Source organism: Sinocyclocheilus anshuiensis, unplaced genomic scaffold (genome assembly GCF_001515605.1).
Source record: "Sinocyclocheilus anshuiensis isolate Anshui unplaced genomic scaffold, SAMN03320099.WGS_v1.1 scaffold555, whole genome shotgun sequence".
Lineage (NCBI taxonomy): Eukaryota > Metazoa > Chordata > Actinopteri > Cypriniformes > Cyprinidae > Sinocyclocheilus > Sinocyclocheilus anshuiensis.
In genome coordinates, this window is record NW_015552571.1 from 398,397 (window position 1) to 416,413 (window position 18,017).

At 37.1% G+C, this 18,017-nt stretch overlaps 2 protein-coding genes, 1 long non-coding RNA gene and 1 pseudogene across 3 annotated transcripts in view; 3 read left to right on the plus strand and 1 right to left on the minus strand.

The window, feature by feature from the left end:
• The first annotated feature begins 486 nt into the window (after positions 1-486).
• Positions 487-9,694, plus strand: LOC107665057 (differentially expressed in FDCP 6 homolog; annotated as a pseudogene).
• Positions 9,695-10,505: 811 nt separating this feature from the next.
• LOC107665059 (NADH dehydrogenase [ubiquinone] 1 beta subcomplex subunit 11, mitochondrial-like) lies at positions 10,506-12,360 on the plus strand. The gene is made up of 3 exons (XM_016455804.1): positions 10,506-10,779; positions 11,078-11,211; positions 11,881-12,360. Exons 1-3 carry the CDS (start codon positions 10,588-10,590, stop codon positions 12,008-12,010), a joined length of 456 nt encoding a protein of 151 aa, XP_016311290.1. The 5' UTR covers positions 10,506-10,587; the 3' UTR covers positions 12,011-12,360.
• A 1,645-nt stretch (positions 12,361-14,005) lies between these two features.
• Positions 14,006-16,813, plus strand: LOC107665054 (rho-related GTP-binding protein RhoA-A-like). Its single transcript, XM_016455799.1, has 4 exons — positions 14,006-14,086; positions 15,364-15,484; positions 15,621-15,751; positions 15,902-16,813. The coding sequence occupies exons 1-4, from the start codon at positions 14,006-14,008 to the stop codon at positions 16,073-16,075; spliced, it is 507 nt and encodes a 168-aa protein (XP_016311285.1). The 3' UTR covers positions 16,076-16,813.
• Positions 16,814-17,326: 513 nt separating this feature from the next.
• The window catches only part of LOC107665076 (uncharacterized), a 14,007-nt gene continuing 13,316 nt past the window's right edge, over positions 17,327-18,017 (minus strand). The window contains exon 3 of the long non-coding RNA XR_001631514.1: positions 17,327-17,380. This is a non-coding gene — a long non-coding RNA (uncharacterized LOC107665076). The remainder of the gene's footprint in view (positions 17,381-18,017) is intronic.

Genomic DNA, 18,017 nt, shown 5'->3' on the forward strand with positions numbered 1-18,017 from the left:
AAATGCACACACACACACACACACACACACACACACATATATATATATATATATATATATATATATATAATTGTTTTTTTAAAAGAGTTAATTTCACAAAGCCAAATAGGTGCTTCCTCTTTCATAGCTTATAAATAGACCCAGGCTGTATATGGACTTAAAAAGGGGATTTGGCTCTTACAGACCACTTTGGTTTGTTCCAAAATGTCAAGTTTAACATGACTTGGCCCCAGCAAAAGTAATCATTTCTGTGTGAGATAACACTTCATTAATCTCAGAAAGTGCTCTTCTATACCCATTTTTGCTTTGATGCCTTGTATTTTGAGTTCAAATCAAAATGCGACGAACTTTATTGCTTTTTGATTGAGTTTTGGCCCAGCAGGGGGTGTGATTTGCCTGTTGGAGGATGCCCACTTTTGCTGTGGGTGTGGGTGGCCTTGAACTACAGAGCGAGAGAAAGAGAAGGCAGTGAAAAAAGGAAAAGCGGAGAGTAAAACTGCTGCAGTCATGGACTTGCGCTCAGAACTGCTCAAGTCCATTTGGTACGCTTTCACCGCTCTAGATGTGGAGAAGAGTGGAAAGGTGTCCAAGTCTCAACTCAAGGTGAGCTGTAAATCCATTAATGCACTATGATAAAACTTTCGGATGTTGGAGGCTGAAAATTGGGGTCCCGTACGGCTCTCGGATCTCAAGGTCTTAAAATGCTCTAACATATTCCTTGATCTGAAGGACAGAAAGAAGGATCAGTAATCAACTCATGCATAAGTTTTTTTTTTCCTTCCTATGTTATGCTTAAAAGATGCCATGCACTTGCTTTAACTGCTTGTGATGTGTTTCCTGTGTGTTATGCCACATGGTCTATAGTAAACTTACTAAATATCTGGGTCACAGGTTTTCTTTTACAATTGTCCATTTATAAGACTGAAGAGACCTGTTCATTCATAGTCACATTATTTTAATGGGAATTCTTATTTTCTTTTCTTTTTTCCCTCTCTTTCATTTTTTCATCTTTTTTCTGCATTTATAAAGGTTATGTCTGATCTTATACCATATACATGAGACTGCAGTCCCATGATTAGGTTTTGTCCAGTCCATGTCTCAAGCTGACCAGCTGTAACAGAGCATCTCTGACTCTTGGGCATTTTGGGTCTGAAGCTGTAAATGGGCTCAAACTGTTCAACTTTGAATCTTAAGTTTTGAGAACGGTGGTCACCGGATGTGTGTAGTGAGATCACACTCTTTGTACTTTGTAACATTATGGTTTGATCTACTCATTACTAGTCCACAACATCAGTTCTGTCGTTTTCAAAGAATAATTTAGAGAAGTTCCTGAGCAAAGTTAGAGAAGTAATGCAATGTAGCCCTGCTGTTGCTGTTGTTGTGAGTCTATCAACAAATTATTTCTTTCAAAATCTTGCCTGGTGTTATTTTAAATATTTTAAAGTAATTAAATATGACTTTTGATCCCATGATTGTGGGTTAAATCAAACTTCTGTGTGAGCAGAGAATGCTCAAATGAGTATAAATAGAGCAGACCTCTACCTGTGGCCTGCTTCCTTTCGAGGTTGTAATGATGATGCATGAAATATTTATGCTTCTGAAAATCTCATTTCAGGCCTATTCTGAACTGCAAAATGGTGGAAAACTTAGACATAGTTCAGCCAAAAATGAAAATTTGTGGAAAATGTACTCACCCTCTAAAATGTAGATGAGTTTGTTTCTTCATCTGAACAGATTTGGAGACATGTAGCATTACATCAGTAGCTCACCAATGGATTCTCTGCAGTGAATGGGTGCTGTCAGAATGAGAGTTCAAACAGCTGATAAAAAAAAAAATCACAATAATCCAAAATAATCCACATGACTCCAGTCCATCAATTAGCATCTTTTGAATTGAAAAACTGTGTTTGTAAGAAACAAATTCATTAGTAAACCATTGCTCCCAGCTAAAATTAGTCCTTTATTTGTTTTCTCTAGTAAAAAAGTTGTCTTGTTTTAATCAAGAGATAAATATGTGCATATCAAGCACTGTTTACAAGCAAAGACAGAGAAAAACAGTTTTAAACAAATATTTTAGTGGGTTTTGATATCAGGACAAAAGGGATGGACTTTATCCCTGAAGGAAGCGTTATCATGAATTATGGACTTGTATTTTGGCAGGTTTAAAGTTGCATTTACATTTAGTCATTTAGCAGATGCTTTTATCCAAAGCAAAGGACAATGGAAGCAATAAAAATCAAAAAAGTTAAAACTTACAAATACGCAGCTTGTCACAAGACATTAATTGATGGACTGGACTTGTGGATTGTCGTGATGTTTTTATCAGCTGTTTGACTCTTTCTGACGGCACCCATTCACTACAGAGGATCCACTGGTGAGCAATTTATGTAATGCTAAATTTCTCCAAATCAGTTCCTATGAAGAAAGAAACTCATCTACATCTTTGATGGCCTAAATTTTCAGCAAATTTTCATTTTTGGGAGAACTATTCTTTAATGGAATAGTAACGGAATCAATCAATTCCTTTGATAAAAGTATCAATAGATTCTCATGTAATACTTTGTGTATATGTGAGTTCGTTTAAGATCTGTGCTATTGCTCTGCAGGTCTTGTCTCATAATCTTTACACGGTTCTGTGTATCCCACACGACCCAGCGGCTCTCGAGGAACACTTCAGAGACGATGACGACGGTCCGGTGTCCAGCCAGGGATACATGCCCTACCTCAACAAATACATCCTGGACAAGGTACGCAGCCTCTCTTATTCTCTTACAGTATGTATTCTGTTTGGAGACACAGGCTTTATAGATCATCCTGTGTAAGACAATGTGTTTTTGTGCTTGTTCTAACATTTATCATGAACATTCTTGCATCTCTTCTTTAGTCAGTTTCTGTCTCCTCTCTGTTAGGTGGTGGAAGGCACGTTCGTCAAAGAAAATGTGGACGAGCTCTGCTGGACTCTTACTGCCAAGAAGAACTATCGACCAGAGGGAAAGTGTGTTTTACCTGGAAAAGACGCCTTCCGGCTCTGGTGTCTGTTCATATTTCTCTCGGAGGACAGATATCCTCTGGTCATAATCCCTGATGAGGTGAGATTCATGCATTGTGTGTCATTTTTAGAAACCTTAAGCCCATCAGTACACGGTTTTGCTATGAGTACTAGATGTTTCATTATTCTGAAAGTGTTAAATAGTGGCTACAAATATTATTTCACACTTAGGCCACACTTAAAAATTTATACATTTTATTTGATAAAATTTCAAACCAAGTGCCATCTGTCTTAAAGATAAAGAGGTTAGCTATGTTTCAAATGATAAACAACAGATACATTGTTAAAAGTGAAGACAAAAATATTTAGACAGTTTCTGGTTGTCATCTTGGCAGACGTTATTGTATCTCGTTATGATGAACTTCACCTGTGGTTATCCTGAGAGAACTGACGTCACACATCTACTAAAATGTGGCCAGATAGTTAAAAGTTAAAATTCTGTTGAAATGAAACGATATTCACACATTTTAAGTGTGACACTCAAATATGTCTACAAATACTTTTAGAGTCTTTATATTACTCCTATTAAAACTAGAATATGTTTTGTACTAGAATATCGCTCTCCTGACTCTTTGAATGCTGAGAACTTGAGTGTAAATCATATCATACACCGTAAACCTGCTGCTATAACCACAGGACCACCATTGGCTATATGCTTTTTGCTTATTTCTATTTTTCCTCTTCAACTGAAACTGCAGGTTTTTCAGTTTCAGATATAAACATAGGGCTAAATCCGCTAGTAGCCTATGTCATGTTCATCAGTACCCTGTCTGCTTTTCATTGTGAACAGCACAACGCTTGCATATGTGCTTCAAACTAGCAGTTTTTTGCTTTCTTTAAATAGCTTTTGTCAGGAAATAAGGGCGATGTAGCTGTCACTGGGAAGATGTCACTGTCACTGATTTGGCTGATAAGCTACTACAGTCAAGCCTTTACAAAGTGTTTACAATATTCTAAACTTTTAGATATCATTTTGGCAACTGCATTTACATGGTTAAAATAATGTCATTTTTTACTCTTTCTCTTTTATGTGTCTTTGCTGAATGTGTCTGTTTTCCCAACGCCGTCGTGGTGTTTCTCATCTTGCAGCTTGGTTGATTTCCTGTGCCTTGTTTTGCAACTGTTGGTAAAATGTAACTTGTGACAGTTTCACATAAGAGGGGAAAGAAAGAATGGAGTACAAACATAAATTTTGGTGTTTCATAAAACAATTATAGTAGTTGCAGTATTAATATAAACAAGTGCAACAAATATTACTGCTTTTTTTCACAGGTTGAATATTTACTGAAGAAGTTATGCATGGCTATGAGCGTTGAGCTGAACTGTGTTGAACTGGAAGACTTCATTTCCCAAGATTCTGTTCAGCAGAACGGCTTCATTGTATGGGCCTTTCTGGAGATGATGAATTCTGGGAAACTAATGAGGGGCATTGCCAAAGAAACCATCAGTATGGCGATAGAGGAGGTGTACCGGGAAATAGTGGGTGATGTGTTGAAAGAGGTATTCGCTTTATCTATTTATATTAGTATTTATGTAATAATAATGTCTGTTGTGTTGTAATGTCATTCTCAGGAAACTGGGCCATTTGTCCTTTAAATCATATGATTTTGTGTATGGTTGATTCTTAAACCGTTACCCCAAGCAGTGTTGCCAAGTCCACGGTTTTCCCGCATACTTTGGCTACTTTTATACTGTTGCTGTGGACTGTTCTTTTAGTTCTTTTAGATTAGGAACCTCCTGGAAGGAGGTTTTGACTCCCCAGAAATTGATTGGGTTAGTTTTGGCTGTGATTGGCCTAGTTTTGAGTACCAATTGGGCTGGTTTGTTTCGCAGAGCTGGCAACCCTGACCCCAAGCCTAAGCCTATATGTGTAGTTACAGCTTTGCAAAATACAAAAAAATATATATATTTATCATTACCAACCTATTATTTCAAGTTCTATATACAGTATATTACTGTTCAAAGGTTTGGAGTCTTTAAGATTTTTTTTTAACGTTTTTAAAATAAGTATTTTTCTTTGCTCACCAAAATACAGTTAAAAATAATATTGTGAAATATTATTACAATATAAAATAGTTTATATATATATATATATATTAAAGTGAAAATTATTCCTGAAGTGACAGAGGTGAAATTTTTTGTGTGTTCGGTGTCTTCAGTGTCACATGATCCGTCAGCAATCATACTAATATGCTGATTTTCTGCTCAAGAAACTTTTCTTTTTATTATTATAGTTGAAGAGTTAAAAAATAACAGCATTTATTTGAAATTGTTTTGTAACAGTGTTATGATTACAATTAGAATTTTTATAATTTTTGTCCATTTCAATGAAAAACAACATTTTATATAAAAATAATATATAAAAAATAACGGTTGGCGTTACACACTAAACAAAGGTAAATCTATTAAATAATGTGATTAAGTTTTAGTATCCTTTTAAAATAGCAGTAGTATGTCACTGAGACACCCTAAACACACATATGGCATGAGAAAGATCCCGTTAAACATGTTAACGTGTACATATTAAAATACCAACAACTTTCGCAAATATAAAAAATATGCAAATACTCTCTGTGCAATTATGTGTCTATGGGTATATTTGATTGATTTATTTTTTAAAAATCCTTTCTTCTTGACACCAGGGATATCTGTGGAAGAAAGGTCAGTTGAGGAGAAACTGGATTGAGCGTTGGTTCACCCTGAGACCCAGCACTTTAATTTACTTCACTAGCGAGGACCGCAAAGACCGCAAAGGCAACATTCAACTAGATGGAAACTGCTGTGTAGAGGTAGGGTACAAGTGTACAAGTGTCTGTGGTTTGCATGTGTTGTTGTTAGAAGTAAAGCTGGTATAATTCTATAGTGGCGTAGTATCAGTACCACCTCATGAATGTGTGAGATACAAGAACTTGTCAGCATTTTTAGCTGGTTATTGGCTGTCCATTAACACACAATACAAAGAGAACATCTGCTTCTGTGATCAACAGAGCAATGTGTGAAATGTTTCTCTGCTCTGTATATAAGGTTCTTCCTGACAGAGATGGGAAGAGGTGTATGTTCTGTCTGAAGACGCTCACCAAGACCTATGAACTCAGTGCATCTGACACCAAACAGAGGCAGGAGTGGACTACAGGTCTGCATGCATTATGATTTGGCTTTTTGATAATTTTTGTCAGGTGTTCTGTAAATTGTAGGGAGTTTGAAGATGTTTATTTCCCTGTCTAGTTTCCCTTTCTTCAAGAAACACCTTGTTCATCAGGATACTTTTCTTTACATTTACAATTGGCCATTGTTGTTGTGTAAAAAAGAAAATTCATCACTTGTCACTGTGGTTTGGAAACGCCTTTGTTAGTGGAAACCTGTGGCATTTCGAAGGTTGACTTTTTACTCGCTGGGTGTTTTGTGAAACTTTCTAAAATGAAGCTGCACAGGGAAACTTTTGAACTTACCTAGGTAACTTTCACCTGGTGGATAATAAAACGGGTGAAAAAAATCCCATAAACTTAAGCCTCAATTATCATAGAGACTTGAAGATGGGCATTTTTTATAGACTTGGGCCTGAAAGCAATTACCTAGAAACCACCCACAACACCAGAGCAACTGCATAGCAAAAGGCTAAAACCATCTTAGAATACCTTGACACCAATCAATTGTTTTCCCCAAAAAATTTAGCATTTATAGTATTCCTTTTTTTCCGCCAGCTATCCAAACAGCCACCCGGCTGCATGTGGAGGGTAAAACTTCTCTTCATAAGGACCTAAAGCTGAAACGGCGTGAGCAGCGGGAACAGCGAGAGAAGAGGCGGGAGGCGAAGGAGCAGGAGCTGCAGCGCTTACGGGCTCTGCAGGAGGAGCGCGAGCGAAAGATGGCAGAGCTGGAGCTGCTGAAGGAGGCGCAGAGGCAGGCGCAGGCACTGCTGGAGCAGGACGAACTCCGCAGACGACAGCAACACGAACAACTCCAGCAGGCCCTGGAGATCCAGCTCAAAGAGGCTGAAGAGGTCATCTATCTATCTATCTATCTATCTATGGTTTGTTCATCTATCTATCTATCTATGGTTTGTTCATCTATCTATCTATCTATGGTTTGTTCATCTATCTATCTATCTATGGTTTGTTCATCTATCTATCTATCTATGGTTTGTTCATCTATCTATCTATCTATGGTTTGTTCATCTATCTATCTATCTATCTATCTATTTATCTATCTATCTATCTATCCTGTGTGCAGGCGCGGGCGAGCATGCAGGCTGAGATGGCACTGAAGGAGGCTGAGGCTGAGAGACAGAGAAAACGAATCAAAGAACTGGAGGCCATGCAGCAGCGGCTAGAGGAGGCATTACAACAGGAAATCAAAGCCAGGCAGGACGAAGAGGCCTTCCGCTACGCACAGGCTCGGTGAGCAGCAGCACACAAACACTGTTGAGCAACGCACCCATGCTCAGTTTCGCACACAAACACACTGATGTTATAACAGGGCTTTTCAGTGGCACATCTGCAGACTGTTTGGTGCCCTCTTTGCATTTTCTATTAAACGTGCTGGGTTGTGTCTCACAAAACAAGGTGCTAAAACACTTTAGTACTATTCAGGGAGGAAATATAATGTTTTAAAAGCTCTCCCATGTAAAATTGCATGAGGTTATGCAGGAATTAATGAAGAGGAAGTTACCAGAGGAAGTAATGGACAGAAGAGGCTCTTTTAACAAATATATTTGTCCAGAGAAATTAATATATACATAATGATATATAATATATACAAATAAAACCTGTTTCTAGGTCAGTAAATACAATATGACTCTACTACTGTTACAAATCTATTAATTCTACAATACATGCATGCAATATGCCATTGTAAGCAAAAAACACTTTAAATATTAATATACAGCTGAGTGCACATTTAATCTGAGACCACACTGAATATAAAGTGTTACGATTTTTTTAAGATTTTAGACAAAGAAATTACGTGACAAATGTAAAATTAATGATAAAATATTTAAGATTCTGCAGTATTTCTAGGTCACTAATGAAATGAAAAAGCAAATTTGTGCCACATCCATCCAGTGAAGCACTTCATTTTCACATAAACATTTTTCTCAAATTATTATGCTAATAAAACATGCCTAATTTGAACACACTATTGCTATTTTAACCTGCATTGTGCTTGATCTCTTACTGCCTCATTGTTACAGGCTACTGGCTGAGGAAGAGGAGAAGATGAAGGCCCTTATGTCTCTCCGTGAGGAGCAGGAGGAATATATCCAGCGTGCCCAGCGGGAGAAACAAGAGAAAATTCTGTCATTAATTACTCACCCTAGTGTCGTTCCAAACCCGTAAGATCTTCGTAAAATTACGGATGAACCCCTGATGTCACATGGATTATTTTACCGATGTCCTTGCTATGTTTCTGTGCGTTGATCGTGGTAATATCCTTGCTGTCTATGGAGGGTCAGAGAGCTCTCAGATTCCATCAAAAATATCTTAATTTGTGTTCCGAAGATGAACAAAGGTCTTACAGGTTTGGAACGACATGAGGGTGAGTAATTAATGACAGAATTTTCATTTTTGGGTGAACTAACCCTTTAAACAATTTTACCAAACCCAAAACTTCTGAACATTAGTGTATTTTTGCCTTCATTAGTAATATTTTCAGTTAATGTACTGATGCTGACATTAGCTGATGATGACATAAGTCTGTATTGTTTTATTCTGACAGGCTGCTCAAAGGAAGCTTCGTCAGGCCAGCACCAATGTTAAACACTGGAATGTTCAAATGAACAGATTAATGCATCCTATTGGACCAGGAGGTATGCACATTACCTTAGGGTTAGGTTAGTTTCAAGACACAATACACAATCTAATTCACGCTGTTTACCTTTAACAAGACTATAACATCATCAGCTCTTATGCTTCATGGTTTGAATTTGGCTGATATTGAGAAGATTCATCTAAAACTTTATATATGTAATCAAGATCTTTGAATTAACTTGGCATTTCAGCATAGGTTGAGTAGGAGGTTAATGCAAAGACTGTGAGTGGCATGCAATCTAGGTCTGTTTTCACTGCGGTTTCAGAGAAAAAAATGCACATAACCACATTCCCTTAAGACAGCTCCTTTAAGATAATTCACCCTTGTTTTTCTGATTTCACAATAAATACACACCCTCTAACTTCCCTATATTTTTTTTGCTTGTCGTCATCTAGAAAAACGGCCCTCAGGAAGCGGCTCTTTTTCCAGCTTTCGCATTCCTTCGCAGAAGGATCCAGGACTACGTATGAGGCAGAAATCAGATGAGCAGGATGAGGAAAGCAAAGAAAACATGGAAAGCAGAGGAGGGTGTGAATCTGACAGGCGTTTGTCTACAAATGGAGATATGGAAATACCTTAACCTCAGAAGAAAAATAAAATCTCTCTTCCTCAATGTTAAGACTGATTTGAATGAAGGAAAGTTATTTTTGCTAGATGCCAAGACCTCATGACATTAAAAAAGGATACTTTTTCATATTGTCAGTGTTTGTTAATAGCTTGTTATTAAATAGTAATGTTTTGTACACGTCACACTGTTTGAAAAGTATTGTACTGTAGTTGTTAAATATCTGATTGACTCCTAAGTTACTCAAAACCTTATATAGACTAAATGTACACTGAATAAATATTAAGCATTTTTTCAGGATGTTTTATTGTGGTGAATTCAAAAAGGTTCAGATGGTCAGAATGTGTTCATGCGTGTAAACTAGATTTCTTGCGAGGGAGGAACATGTTGAAGAGCTGAAGCTCTGTGGTTTTGACAACTTCCTGCTTCTGCAGTCAGATAACAAACCCATGAAGACATCTGATGGCACACACATGTACCTTAGAGATAAATTTATGCTTAAAATCATAGTGTATCAGCTATTCCCCAGGTACACGTTTAAAAGCATTTTTATGCAAATTTAGAACCTGATAGAGTGCTTAAGCACACAGGAAATTTGACTTTTTTTTTTTACATAAACGTCTGGTACTCACAGAATATCAATCTACACGAAGAAAAACAAGTACAGAAGAAGAGCTTTTACAGAATGAAAAGTATATGTACAGAGAACTGATATACTGTGCAGAGGTGTATATGTGTGTGCAGAGAGTACAGATAATATGACATAAATGTCAAATGAGTGAATTGAAAATTGCACACATGGGTTTGTAATGGTATGAAAAAAATGATATACTGCACAGAAATTCTGTAATGCACGATGTGGAAATATTTATAAAGCGTTTCCAAGAATAGTTTACTGCCAAGCCATTGTTATTTTTCATACATGATTCTACAGATCCAGTTCAGATTTGTAAACGCAAGAAATCGAAACGGAGGCACCTGCTGTTTGGCAATGGTTCCTACAACTGACCGTTTCTGCGTTATCATTCATAGACTGTATGGTTATAATACATCCGCGACACCGGGTGGCGGTAAGGATCGCAGAAAACTTACAGAACCTCATTTTAACCCGGAAAAAATAACCTGTAGCTGTCTCGAAACAGATTCTGCGTACAGAGAATCGGGGGAAATGGCTTCACGGCTGAGCCGGTTCTGGCCCACCCTGTCCCGGGTTCGGTTGAGCTCGGCGCTCGGGAGCCGCTGTGTGTCGCAGACGCCGAATTCCAGCGCGTCTGGAGCGGCGGTGGCGTCTGATCTGCAGCCCGTGTCTCCCGCTTCTCAGGACAGTCATGGACACGCAGAGGTCAGCCCGTTTGAGAAGGTAAGAGGACCACAAACTCATGTGTATGATGCACGGAAAGTAATTAGCAGTGGGTTAATTGACACGCGGGGGCTGCTCAATAAAATCTTAGTTTAAACTGTATGAAGTTTGACAGGTACATGTTTACATTGTGCACTGTATGATCCAACTCCATTTTTTATTTATTATATGCATGGTATTGCATATTGCAAAGATGTGCCTGCTATGTTTCTGTTCTGTTCTGTTCTGTTGCTGCAGTGATGTTTGTGTTAACTTGTTTAAGTTTATAAATGGCAAATGTTCATCTTTATCTTTTCAGAATCCAGATTTCCATGGCTTCCATCATCATGACTCTTTTGTGGATGAATGGAACATGAGGTTGGCGTTTTTCTTTGGCATTTCTGTGGCCATTGTTGTTGGAGGGACTTTCATCCACTATTTACCAGATCATGGGTAAGTGTATGAATGAAAGGGCTCTAAATTTAGCACAGAATACAGTGATTGACCAATTAGAATCTAATATCCTTAATACATATGTTTTTATATGTCATGAGTGAACCATGAAATTTATAACTCAATTGTGAAACTCCTACTTTTCACTACTATGCAATTATATTTTGCACATTACTTGAACTGAAAAGTTTTGGAATGTATTATTCTATACTGTAGATATTTGCGAAGAGTTCTGAGGACAGATAATATCTATATCGATTATCCAGTCTGTTTGAAGAAGAGCATGATAATATTCTTGAGGACTTTGTGCTGAAATTGTTCAAAAGGTTTAAAAAAAACTAGGCATAAGACGAGGTCCCCAAAAAACATGTGTAAGGGTTTATCTTGATTTTAAGACATAAATCTCAATCTTGAAGCTTGTAAAAAAGCATTTAGCTATTAAATAGTGCAATGTGGAGGGTGAATTTGGTGCTTATATATCATTGTAATTTAAAGCTATTTGTATCTTGACCTACATTAATTGGCTAATTAATGGTTTGCTTAGATGCATTGGTCTCCAAGTGTGCATTTTCCACGTGTTGTTTTATTTAATCTGAAGGAATAATGGTTTGCCATTTTCTTTAATCTAATGTCCATAATCTCCGTCTCTATCATGTTTTTCTCCTCCAGTATGAGGCAGTGGTCTCGCCGGGAAGCTGAAAGGTTGATCAAACAGAGGGAAGCCGAGGGTCTTCCCCTCATGACTGAAAATTATTACGATCCCAGCACGATTGTTCTGCCCTCCTCTGGAGAGGAGTAGACAACATTTTGTCAATAATTATCCTGTTAATTTGTCTTTTGTTGTACATTTGTCTCCCTTCAACTATAATGTAATAAAAAATGTTATAATATAGTGGTTTGTGGTATTTTCAACTAGTACTTGAAAAAGCATGAACCTGTAGAATTAGCTTTTTGTTTGCAAACGTATGGGTGTAACAAAGTTGAGTGTTTATGCATGTTTGTGCACATTTTATGTAATCTTTCTTATTTTTGCAATATTAACATGTAAGCATGTAAGGCTAAGAATTACAGACAGGGCCAAAGTATTTCTAAAGTATTTCTATGCTGTACAACAACTGAAAGTAGCTGGTTTGTGGTGCAATATAATGTTGGGCATATAATCTAAAATTTTTTTTTTTTTTAAATTGGTATGTATTCTACTTTGGCTAAAATTTCAAGAAAGTAATGTTTTAAACTATTATTATATTTAATTTAAATATTTAAATTATTATTTATTGGTATCTTTAGACTATTTTCATAAGAAACTAAACTAAAATGGTGAATGATGTCTTAAAACAGAAACGGAACAACATTTAATGCATTGTGTTGTTTTGAGGAAGAAGCCACATATATCAGTCATTCAATATTTTTTATTAAAGAAACAGAAATACTGTACACCTTCAGTGGAACATGAACGAGCATCTAGACAAGACTTTACATGTAAAAGGAGAAATATATATATATATATATATACACAGTGTATATATATATATATATATACATATATTAGTATAATGAAGTAAATTGAACCCCATCAATATTATCTCCAAACATTCCTTACACTGTTTTAGGACTCATATTTTATATTGTTATTTAAATTAAGAGATATGAGAAGAAAGTCTGTTTCAACTAAAAAGTCATTCAAAAAATATGTTGCTGTTCTCCTGCTTTTGGGAGATGGTCCTCACTGCAGAACACAAGATCCAGTGGGCGTGGTTGGATCCAGATCCAACTCCTCCCAGCTTACATATACCTAAACCTTCCAGTCTCCACCTACTGATCCCTAAACCCACCCAACTCCACCCCTAAACCTACCAATCTCCACCCCCTAGATGTGGATCCAACCACGCCCCCTGGATCTTATGTTCTGCAGTGAGGGGCTACTGGCTTTTGGACGTCACTCCAGCGTCTCTGCCTCTGATTGGTGGAAACGACGAGAATGGGCGTGTCTTAGCGGCGTGGCACCGTCTGCGGGGCGGGGCCTTGGGGTCGTACAGGAAAAGATAAAGAAAGCGAGGACATCTGAAAGAAAAACGGTAAATAAATACTTACACAAAAACACCTCTGATATTTACAATCGATATGTTTATTTATTTCCCATACGGTCTAGAGCCAATACAACAGATTAGCATTTTTAAAAACCGCTCCAGTGAGATAAAAGATGCCTTTCATATGCGGCTAGCTCAGTGCTAAACGGCTAAGTGTGATGATGACGGAAACGGACGAACAACAAGATGCCGAAGATGAGTTCATAATTTCATTAAACTCCGATGATCGCAACTGCAACACGTCTGGAAAGTTTAATACTAGAATTGATTTGTGGATCTAGTCGAATCTAATCCAAACGGTGCTCATTTTACACTCATTAGGCCGTGAGATGAGGCGTCCCAGTTAGCATAGGAAGTAAACCAAACCGGGGACATGCGGCTGTTATAATCACCATCTCTAATTTTTTTCTGCAATATAACACTCAGCCCTTTAAACGGCTATTTTATCCCTCATTAAGCCTTCACTCTCGTTGAATCAATGGTTTACTCATTGTTAAACTATAAAAGGTCACTTGAGCGACATTATTTTGACCCGACTGCAGTCAGCTGTTTCACAGCGAGTCCAAATGTATGTGTAATGCTTAAATGTGTGTTTTGCTGGCGTTGATAAGTGAATTGAGCAGGGTGCGGTGTGTTGTGACAGCAGCTGGGAGGTGTGTGTGTGTGTGTGTGTGTGAGAGAGGGGGGGTTGATACTGCAGTGCTATAATGACACAAGAACAATGTGTACAGAACGTACCCACAGTGTTCGAGAACTATGTTGCTGATATTGAGGTGGACAGCAAACAGGTAAGAATGTCATCAAAGCCAGAATCACCGCTGGTCTATTACAGCATTCATGTGTCTCTTCTGTAGCTATTTGAACTTTTGAAACAAGTAACTTCCTCAGATTGTTCATTAACGTCTTAAAGGGATACTCCACCCCAAAATGAACATTTTGTCATTAATCACTTACCCGGACCTTGAAGGCCGTCCGAAGACGAACAAAGCTTTTAGGGGTTTGGAACAACATGGGGGTAAGTGATTAATGACAAAATTTTCATTTTGGGGTGGAGTATCCCTTTAATAGTGTTCTTCCTGTATTCTTATTTTTGCATTTTTATGTAGAGTTAGTTTGTAATGAATGGGGTTTATTTTGGGTCAACAGTGAGTGATTGATTGTCTTTTGCTTGTGTTGGAAAGCATCGTGTGCATCTGTGAAGTGATTAACTACAATCATAATCATATGTATATTTATATAAATACATTTATTCATATGAACACATTATTGAAATATTGTTAAAATATACAATATTCAACATACACTACCATTCAAAATCTTGGGGTCTGTAAGATTTTTAAATGTTTTTGAAAGAAGTCTTTTATGTTTACCAAGGCTGCATTTATTTGATTGAAAAATGAAGTAATATTGCAAAATAGTATTACAATTTAAAAACAATTTTCTATTTCTATTTTAATATACATTTGTAATTTATTCATGTGATGGCAAAGCTGAATTTTCAGCGTTATTACTCCATTCGTCAGTGTCACGATGATGATCCTTCAGAAATCATTCTAATATGCTGATTTGCTGCTCAAACATTTCTTATTATTATCAATATTGAAAACAGTTGTGCTGCTCAATATGTTTGTGGAAACTGATAAATTTTTTTAGGGTTCTTTGATTAATAGAACAGCATTTACATGAAACAGCAATCTAATATAACATTATAAATGTCTTTACTGTTGCTTTTGACCAGTTTAATGCATCCTTGCTGAATAAAATATGAATTTCTTTAAAACAATCTTACAAACCCCAAACTTTTGAATGGTAGTTAACTATATATATAAAAATTGCGTGTATTTTTGTGAATAATATTTTATGACTTTGCCATTATTCAAATATGTGACACTGAACATGTGGACGTTGGATCATTCTTAAATATGATCATAAGACTTTACACAAACTTGTGGAGCTCAGACAGCTCGAGTGCTGCTAAATGCTTAGAAATTCATGTTCAGTTGTTCATTTACCGTTTACGCAAATTGTTATGCTGATAATATCATTTTTAACCATTTGTTGGCAGGTGGAACTGGCTCTATGGGATACAGCTGGACAAGAGGACTACGACAGGCTGAGGCCCCTGTCCTACCCAGACACTGATGTCATCCTCATGTGCTTTTCCGTAGACAGCCCTGACAGTTTGGGTGAGATCATCTTTTCTGGAGTGGCCAGTCTTTAATATTAATTATATTTCGGCCTAATTTCAGTCTTTAAATATTTTATAGTGTAAGACCACATTCCTGTGGTCACTCTATTGAAAGCCATACTCTATTCACACAGAAAATATCCCAGAAAAATGGACGCCGGAGGTAAAACATTTCTGTCCAAATGTGCCAATAATTCTGGTGGGTAATAAAAAAGATTTACGGAATGATGATCACACTCGACGGGAGCTGCAGAAGATGAAACAGGTGTGTGGGCTAACACTTTCTTTTTTTATAAAACAGTTACTATATTTTTTATGGAAATAACAAAAAGTTAGACAAATTGCTGTTACTGCTGTGTTGTAGCGTTATGTTATAATGTACGAATGCCCTGTCAATGCTTTCTCCCTTGAACAGGAACCAGTTAAACCAGAGGAAGGGCGAGACATGGCTAATCGCATCAATGCCTTCGGCTACCTTGAGTGTTCGGCTAAAACTAAGGATGGCGTGAGGGAAGTGTTCGAAATGGCCACAAGAGCGGCGCTCCAAGCCAAAAAACGTGGCAAGAAGAATCCCTGTGCTTTGCTATAGAGAGGAAAACGAGAGAGGAAAAGAAAAGAATGAGGGAGGGAAAGGGGTAACCAAACTAGGCCAAGGAAAATGAAAGAGCTATAAAAGTTCGCAAATAGAGGGAAGAAACGCCCCTAGTGTTAATTATGTACTCGGGGGTCAGGGAGGGTCATTTTCAATCCAGGCCAAAGGAAACTACAGAAGATTGTAGGGACAACTGCACCGGCAAAAAGGGACTTCAACATTTTTATGGCCATCAGTCCTCTTTCAAATCAAGATTAGTTGACCTTAAGCCTTCAGACTGATCACAAGTGTAAGGATAGTGTATATGTAGGGTAAAGATTGACATGGTTTCACAGTGGCTCACAATCACTGATTGCTTTTGGGGTGGGATTATATGCGATGTATTCTTTGGCCCATACCACATCTTCTGCTTAGAAGGTCAGCACTGTTAGCAAGAACAGAAACAAACAACTTGGTCTAAAAAGATTCCTTTTTTGGCACTAAGTGCATTATTCAGGGTGTAAAAGGCATTAGTTAGTACCCTACATCATATATGCTACATGTCAAGCAGGGAGTTGTTTTTGGGATCAAGACATTGACTCCCGTGATCCCCTTTATAAACCTCCCAGGAACCCAGTGCCGTCTTATGTAAAACATTCACGCCTGTCCTTCGTACTATGATTTTCTGTTTAATTATCTTTTTTCTTACGTTAACACGCTAATACTGTTGGTTAACACAACTGGTTCCTCTGTGCCCTCCTGTCCTGTCGCAAAATTGGCGGTTTAGTCACTGGTTTAAAATAGCTGAAAGTAGTGGTAGTCTTACAATTCTTTATTCCAATAAGATTTAAATACATCTTGTACTTTTTTTGCCATTTGCCTATAAAATTCAAAGTAAGATGCATTAAGCAATGATCATACTAATTCACCTTTTTTGTGAGTATTTTATGTGCTTGTTGTAGTGTAAGTAAAAAAAACAATGTGCTATTGTAAGTAAAAAAAGAAAAAACTTTGGGTTAATCAGCCCTCGTGGAGCTCAAAGCAAAACTCATGTATTGTAAGTAAAAAAAGAAAAAACTTTGGGTTAATCAGCCCTCGTGGAGCTCAAAGCAAAACCACAGCTGTATGTTGACTGTCAGACACTGTTCGATTTTTGGCAATATATATATAAGTTTTATAAAAGGTGACAGTAACATTATTTTTGCCCGTATTCCTCTTTGCCTGCATGACAGGCTTTTATTTGGTATGCGGAAATACAAGTGATATTTCTTTATCTCACTGTATAAATGAGAAACTCCCTCCATTTTCACTCCATTTGTTTTTCTCCTGTACTGTATGTTTTTCTTCTTTTTTTTGTGAAATTCTACTGGCTTATACTATATAATTTTTGTGTATTTTACAAATTCTAGTATCTTAGAATTTTAAAGTTTTAAAAGAAATAAAGGAAAAAAGTAGCGAAAATGTGATTTTGAGAGAGCTGTTTAATGCCATATTATTAAATGCAAGTAATTTCTTAGAAGAGATTCTGCATTTCATTGTAAGAAAAAAATAACTTTTGATGCATCAATTATCTTTTGTATACCAGTGCATCTTTGGATTTCCACAGACTCTAATAAATTCTTATAGGGTAACTTTGCTTGGGTCTTTATTCTGTGTCTCTTCTCCGGGTTATGATTGCGTAAAATACCGTAAAATGTCTTCACCAGCTAGATGTGGTCTTCAGTAAACAAGTACACATGCTGACGATGTTAGGAGTTAAAGGGTTAGTTCACCCAAAAATTTAAATTAGTCTGTGTTTTACTCACCCCAGAGGTATCCTAGGTGTATATGACTTTCTTCTTTCAGATGAATCCAGTCGGAGTTATATTAAATATTGTCCCGGCTATTCCAAGCTCTATCATTGCAGTGCTTCAGTCCAAAAGAAGTAAAATAAAAAGCACCCATCCATAAAAAAAAAAGG

Bases quoted from the DNA above. Each gene is read 5' to 3' on its own strand.
- LOC107665059 (XM_016455804.1), top strand. From the start codon at position 10,588: ATGGCTTCACGGCTGAGCCGGTTCTGGCCCACCCTGTCCCGGGTTCGG. The intron at 10,780-11,077 runs GTAAGAGGACCA...TTATCTTTTCAG, and splicing joins AGGTCAGCCCGTTTGAGAAG to AATCCAGATTTCCATGGCTT. The intron at 11,212-11,880 runs GTAAGTGTATGA...TTTCTCCTCCAG, and splicing joins CACTATTTACCAGATCATGG to TATGAGGCAGTGGTCTCGCC.
- LOC107665054 (XM_016455799.1), top strand. From the start codon at position 14,006: ATGACACAAGAACAATGTGTACAGAACGTACCCACAGTGTTCGAGAAC. The intron at 15,485-15,620 runs GTGAGATCATCT...CTATTCACACAG, and splicing joins AGACAGCCCTGACAGTTTGG to AAAATATCCCAGAAAAATGG. The intron at 15,752-15,901 runs GTGTGTGGGCTA...TCCCTTGAACAG, and splicing joins AGCTGCAGAAGATGAAACAG to GAACCAGTTAAACCAGAGGA.